The 7,500-nt window shown below is 38.7% G+C and overlaps 1 protein-coding gene across 1 annotated transcript in view; it reads right to left on the reverse strand.

Moving 5' to 3' along the window:
- The window catches only part of LOC138040470 (uncharacterized), an 8,384-nt gene extending 3,400 nt beyond the window's left edge, over window positions 1-4,984 (reverse strand). The window contains exons 1-3 of the mRNA XM_068886196.1: window positions 4,879-4,984; window positions 1,508-1,592; window positions 1-291 (exon numbers count right to left, since the gene is read on the reverse strand). The exon at window positions 1-291 is cut by the window's left edge and continues 158 nt beyond it. Coding sequence (XP_068742297.1) covers window positions 1-291; window positions 1,508-1,577 — 361 coding nt within the window. The 5' untranslated portion in view covers window positions 1,578-1,592; window positions 4,879-4,984. The remainder of the gene's footprint in view (window positions 292-1,507; window positions 1,593-4,878) is intronic.
- Window positions 4,985-7,500: the final 2,516 nt, after the last annotated feature.

Consider the following 7,500-nt stretch of genomic DNA (forward strand, 5'->3'; position numbering starts at 1 on the left):
GACAAATGGGTAGAAATTTACAAAACCCTTTCGCTCGATGCTCAAGGGTTTCTCGATTCGGCACATCCATTTTTTCCACTTCTCTTTTCCTCCCAAGAAAGACTTTGCATATGGATGGACGATGGGATTTTTTCTCAGCGCAATTGATGCCTCTTCTTAATTCTGCAATTTTTTCCCTTCGGCCACCTCGTGGAAGTTCATTACAGTCCCCCAAATTGTGTGGACATTTTAGCTGTGATTTCTCTGGAACGGAATCAGCTGTTGCTTGGGCGTTCAATCCATAAGGAAACACTTGAAAAGAACATTACATTACAGCAAATATCTGAGTTAGCCCTAACGGGGAGACTTTTAATGATGAAATTTTTCTTAAATCATGCCCAATTGCAAACGACCTTCTGAAAATTAGGGTGCGTTGTGTTCATCGTATTTCAGAATAGGAATACATGGAATACAAGTTACACCTGCTAAAATACTATTTTAATCATATCTTTAGTATTATACTTGTTGCTTCAAAAACACCAGATATACCGTTTTAAATCATCACTTCACGTTCTCGGAATATTAGGGTCAATCTATCGCACCCCTAGTTTACTTCCATATGAAAAGGAGAATTATTATTTACTATGACAAATTTGTTGCGTCGCAGAGAAAAGAATGCTTGGGTACAATAAACTCCGAAATAGCTTCAGTTGCTTTTGAATGCACATTTGAAGCTTTATCTTGTAGAATTGGTAAACAAACAGAAAGCAAAACAATAGCTTATGGGGTTACCTTCAAAAGAAACTGTGGCCCTTTGGGAGAGATTAAAGCAACTGAGTGTTTGTGTTGGCCAAAATCGGGAAATTTTACAGAAGCAAAGAAACTTGATTTCGAGTACTGAACACTTCAGAACACAGAAAACTGTACGTTTGATGGCATTACAACATGTTCGGCACAATTTGGGCTAAAATAACAAAGCTGGGATTATCCAATATGGGTATCTTTTGTTGTGTTATTAATTATCTGTCATGTTATTAATCAATTTTAATGCCTTCCCCTACTTACTACTGGCGTAAAATAAGGAAACATTTTGTTATGTCTAATGGTAATTTAGTTATGCAGTATATATAGTCCATTACTTCATGTTTACAAGCTCTTTCTGTCATGTATTTATTTCTCGTAACGAGGGGGTCCAGATCCTATAAGCCTCGTGGTTTCTTCTGGGCTCCCTTGCCATGTGTCAACTGACCCTTTTATGTTGTACCGTGTAATATATGTAATGTGGCTAAATAAACTGAACTGAACTATCGTGGAGCGATCAATGCGGTGAATATGATAACATAACAGTAATGGCTGATTTAGCCTGTTAGCAGTCCCTTCTGAGTCAGTCGAACCGCTCGCTTTAATAGTCACCCAAGCGAGCCGAGGGGAGAATGGAGATAGAGCTACATCTCGCTCTGCCCCCATTCTCCCCTCGGCTCCCTTGCGTGACTAAAGATGGCGGTTAGCAGTCTACAATGGAATATACCTGAGTGGAGAAGCCCAAGTAGTGTGCACGTGAGAAACAGCGTGGTACTGAAACAGCAGGAGCTTGTCATATTGATTGTGCTTTCCTATTAAAGGAACACAGTGACTTAAAAATGTAATTTCAATACCGATCAAGATTGAATAAACCTGATGTGAAAAAATTGGAGGAAAAGAAATAACGCCGGAAAAACGAATGAAGGCGAGGAAGAAGATGACGCCATATTAGTAAAACGAACACTTTAAATAAGTGGACAAGCAAGCTATTTTAATTAAACCATTTCGCTGCTTGGAGGACGTACTCGATACGTCCTGCGGAGGGTGTAAAATTTAGGTTGCAGGTTGCAAATTAAGGTTGCAAGTCATAACTGTAAAACCACAAACCTTTACAAGAATTCTAACCAAGGCCGTAGCTAGCGGAGGGGCAAGGGGGGCAGTTACCACCCCCCCCCCGAATTTTTTTTTTCTAAAGTATTGAGCAGAAAACCTGAAATTTGCTGAAGTTACCGTGTTAGTTTGAAACTTTTCACAACCGATCGCTTGTCGTTATGAGACAGGGGAGAAGGGGGTAGTAATATTCGAATACAATACGTCATTTCCACTTCTTTTGTTACTCACGTATTTGGTATAAATGCCCTGAAATGAGTAGGGATTGGTATACAAGGTAGTCTCCCCAGACCTTTCTCGGGTGCAATGATAAAGTGTTGTGGTCGCCATTTAAGCATCTGAAGGAATGCTCCTTATTTATCGTGGGACGGATTACATACCGGAACCTGAGGTGATTTACCAAATGAAACAAAACTGACGGACGTGAACGAAACTGGCTTCGTTTTAACTGGGTTTCCCGAGTAAGTATTTATATCGTCGATTCTAAGCCATAATTAACTTTGACGTACGAAAACTTTTAGTAGAAAATCCAATTGGAGAAATCCTAGACTTACCTGGTAGGATTAACGTTTACTTTTGATTAGCATTTAATACCTCTGTATTCATTTCAAAATTATCTGAAAAAGCATTTTCTCAGACCTCGCTTTGTTGACCTCGCTTTGTTGCCCCTCCCCCCCCCCCCATCCCCAGTCAAAAATCTCTGTCTACGGCCTTGCTAACCTTTACGTTAGACCTTGGGCTTAAACATTGTCTAAAGCATAGTGTTTGGGCCTAATGTTAGCCTAATTAGTAAAGGTTTAGGTTGTTTCAGCTAGTAGTCAGGGGCACCCAACGAATCTGTTCCCCAGAGGAATCTTGCTGGCTGGCAAAAATACAGGTGTTTCGATTAGCTGGCTGGGAAAAGACTGAGGACGACTGATAAAAAAGAATCCCTTCCCTCTCCCAAACATACGACGGCTGGTCAGAGTGATTGCGCTTGCGGAAAAAACCTGTTTTGTCCCGGTTTTGTCGCTTTTGTTCGGTCGTTTTGGATCGAGGGATTTGAAAGCGCGCGGAATTCCTGGCTGGGAAATAAATTTGATCAGCTGGCTGGGAAACCAACCAATTTTATCTAGCTGGCTGGGAAATTTCTTGTGTGTCTTGCTGGGAAAAAGGAACAGATAATGTTTTCCCAGCAACACTGAAAAACACCTGAAAATGCCTTAATAACATTTATTTTCATTAACTGGGGTACAATAATACATTTTACAACAAATTGGTCGTTGGGTGCCCCTGAGTGGTGAAACAATGAACTGCTGCAGTTTACACCTTCCATACGTCCTGTATCAGACTACTCATACGCTAGGAGGACGTAGTGAGTATGTCAGGTTGAATGGGAGTTTAAGCAACTCGGACACGGGCGAGGTGGCTTAATCCATCGTAAGTACTTCGTGATTAATATTATGATTATTCCATCTTATTCACGTTATGCTTTAACAGGATTAGTATGAACGGTTTTGAAGAAGGTAAGGACTGACAGAGAATCCACAATTCATCGTTGCATGTTCACTTCGTAGTCAAAACCCTAAACATGATTGTTTCATGTTATGTATATTTTGTTTTCGCAGAGTAAATTCAACAAAAATGAGCCCCGCACGAGCACCACGATTGTTTTATGTCTTCTAACCAAGTAAGACGGAAAAAGAAATCGTCACGGTGCAGCCCGATTTTGCGGTATTCTCCGTGACAACGACGAGAAATCACCCAATTTGAGGTTTTGATGACAACTTGAGGGCAAGAATTGTGAACCTTTCATTCATTAATTTTTTTTCTCTGAAACCGCTCGCACCAATTTACCTTTAGGATACTCAGTACACATTGTACGCGACGCGCGTGAACCAGACGGAATAATCACAAAAGACTTGTGAGATAGAACGAAGTTATTTTTTGAGATAACGTTTCGTCGAGGTCGTTGTCGTCCATCGTAAGGTCCCTAGACCATATTGTTTTGTACCGTCGCCGTGAAATGACGACAGATACGTACAGCCACTAAAACGTTGCATTAAAATTAAAATGTTCTAAATTGCGTGCCACGAGGCACGACCATTTTTCTGTGTTCAGGCAATAACGTTATTGCTTCCTGGCATCGTGCATGGCTGCATGCCTTGGCCATTGACGTTTCATAAACTCCTCAGTTGCTCTAACAGTCTAACTCCCACACAGGGAGCTAAGGCGGCATCCATTTTGTATCAGCTTGCTGTCACAGTCCGCCGACTAACCCATATTTTTTAGTTTTCAAAAAAACGAAAACAAGGAAAAAGAAGACATGAGGAACGTAATGACCTTTAATGGTAAAACATTCTAACAGGAAGACGAGAAATAAGTTCAGCCTATAACAGGAAATTAGTAGCGTGCATGATATAAACCTAAACTGAGCCAACATAGACAAACAGATGGATCGTGGGATAGCTGCAAAACGGTTTTGCGTATGGAGCAAATCACCAAACAAAGGAAACTACGAAATAAATTGAATCGTAATATAATGTAATATCAACACACAGGTGACCAAAGGCTTAAGATAAGCAATGGAAAATCCTGCATGCAGTAATGGTATACTTGCTAAAAAGACTTGCTATAGTTTGCTTTAGTTCGAGCTTACGGACAGAACTTCTATTGCGAAAACTAACCATGACGAAAAAGCATTGATTAAACCAGGCTAAAATAGTCAGTTGTATGCAAACTTAAAATGAGATGTGTGCAAGTAACTTAACTGTAAGTTAACTCATGAACGGTTGAGTTTTAAAACGTGCAGTCTTTCGAAAAAGAAATGGTAAAATAGTTTTTGTTGAAAAATAGAGAAACATTCTGTTGGTCTAAAAGGAACGAACAAAAGCAACAGATAGCATCTAACGAAAATAAATTGGAATGTACTGTTTAAACATTTAAAAGAAATACTGCCAACGTACTATCCTGTGCAGAAGAACCGTTTACCTACTTAAGTAGACTCACCTGTTCTCAAGTGAAGAAAGTCCCCTTTGCTTTCGACGGTTCGTAGTTTGAGAAGCTTCGGTGGTGGTCTTGATTAAAATGAATGTTTTCGAAAACAAGCTGACCGCTATATATCTTAAGTCTCGTTATTTTGTCGGAAGCCATTGTAAGAGATTGTGACATGAGCTTCCTCCACGAGCTAGGTTATTCCGATTATATTTGAAAACACTTCTGTAGGCGTTAAGAGGAATTTACGTGCTTATTCAATCCGGTCATTAATAAAGGACATGGGTCCGTTGTTTTTCAGTGAAAGACGCGCTATTTTATGTCTTTAATCTGTAAATCTCGCCGACAATATACATACCGTCAACTATCTGCCAAAGAGAAGCATAGAACATGACATAGGTAGAGAGAGAGACTGTTCTCATGTTATAGTTAAGGTTTTCTAAATATAACAAAAAACGCTGAAACACCTGGACCATGAATTTTCGGCAACAACTGACAAGGAAATCTTTAGACTGAAGAGGGGAGAATAAAGGATTGATGGCCGACGGATTGTACACTTTTAATTACGAGGGCTATTAAGAATACTCGCCTGACATTTTGAAGAAATTGAATTCTTTCTAATGACCCACAAAAGGAAAATTCAAAAGCAGTTGTTTGCAGCGTCGAAGCTGCGTTGTGGTGTGAAATCAAACAATTCAAAGTAAAACGGTCCGGAAGCTAATGCAGTTGACAAACATTCGATACGTTTTTATCGAAAAGGTAGACTACGTCTCCAACTCTATATATCGCGTTTAGCTATATTTCAGGAATGTTCCCATGTCAATAATATCTTCAGTTCCATGCTGGCACAAAATTATCTCTTAACTTAACACTAATGAAATTTCTTTCTTGGCTCTTGGTAGCAATGATTCGGATCAGTTTAAGTTCTGAACCCTTTTCACAGAGATATTTTTCAACTTTCTTTGCCTACTCATATCCTCTTTTACGGAAATGAACAGCAAGCAGGTTGGCGTATAAGAAAAGGGAAACTTTAAACCAGCAGTGAGATCGAATTCCACTCAACCCATGTGATATATGGGCGAACATCCCTTAGAGCGAGAATGGAAAGTTAATTCCATGCGCAGAACACTCTACGCTTTTTGACACATTATGGCTTAAGTTGCTCAATCCAATATAGACTGTGCAAAATTGTTTTCTTTTTAGCTTATCGTTGCAATAAATTTGCCAAACTGTTAAAAATCCAATCAGAGCACGCGCAATTGTTTGCCATTCTTAGACATATACAAGAACTAACATTTAGCCGCAAAATTATTGCAGTAAGCTCGAGTTCCCCTAATATTCACAAAACAGGATTACCTCACTGAAAACGGGATTAAATTTTCAGCGGATCCAAAGTGATTTTGGTAAATGCATATCAAATTTTAAAACTGCAGTTTTCACAGTCGCTTAATCCTCGGGTGAGTTATCTTTATAAAATGCATTTTATAATACTTTGGAAAAATGTAAATGAACAGTGACTGATTTTTTCGATCCAAAAAAGTTGCTCTTTCGAGCTTTAAGATGAAGCAAACTTAACGGCAAATTTTCGTCAAAATCGCTTTGTAAGCAATGACAAGATTGGCAAATCACATCTTTGTTTGACCGCCAGTGGCTCAATTAAAATGAGTAATGGCCTCATTTAACGTCAGAAGCAAATATATATGAACAATGAGACAGTGTCACACTCACCACCTAAAACATGACGGCGGAAAGATTAAATCGGACTTCCTTTATTTTCTGTTTTGATGTTGGTTTCGCATATCAATTTTGAAAACAATTTTAAGTGCAATGTGAAATAAAATGTAAAGTAAATTAAAGTATTGTTTATTTTTTATTTTTTTATTTTTGGCGATTGTCGCAGATATTACAGACATTACATTATTTTCCATGAAACCAACTCACTTACGGGGTAAACTAAATCAGAATTCACTTCAATGCTCTGCGAATTTCAGAATTTTTAAGAGTACTTAGCATATTGTCCAGGAGCCAGAACACCTGTGATTTGTCAAAACAATTTTAAGGTATGGAGAAAAACAGCGAAAATCCTACTTGTGAAGTCTCACAGTTTAACGGGGCATAGCTATTTAAAGGGTGGACTAGTGCCATGCACTGTAAATCGCTTTCCAAGGGATAAATCAACCGCACTTACTTGTTCGCGTTTATGCGTCCGCTAAATAGTGAATTATCTGGTGGAAAGAGCTATTCACCTTTTCGACACCCAACCAATGCCAGGTTTTTTTTAATACACAGAGTATTTAAGACCTGACTGTATAGACAGTGCCATAGTTCGTATTTACTATGAAAACTTCCCTATTTTCGGCTTATTTTTTGTTATAGAATTTAGCATTGGGTTCAGCTCAAACGTCAATAAACGGCATTCTGCTGCTTTTTTATAAAAGTTTTAAAAAACTTGTTATTTTAGCTTGTCTTTTGTGAGAAGTTACTTAACTATCTGTAGCTGATAAGCAAAAAAATTAGATAATAAACTAAAGTAATACAAGTTTCTCTGAAGTTCAGTTTGGCAAACGCAATATTCAGTTTTGACGTTTCAGTGCCGTTTGCTGTAAACGCGGGATCTTCTGATAAATACTGTCACGT

Source organism: Montipora capricornis, chromosome 1, assembly GCF_036669925.1.
Source record: "Montipora capricornis isolate CH-2021 chromosome 1, ASM3666992v2, whole genome shotgun sequence".
NCBI classification, from domain to species: domain Eukaryota; kingdom Metazoa; phylum Cnidaria; class Anthozoa; order Scleractinia; family Acroporidae; genus Montipora; species Montipora capricornis.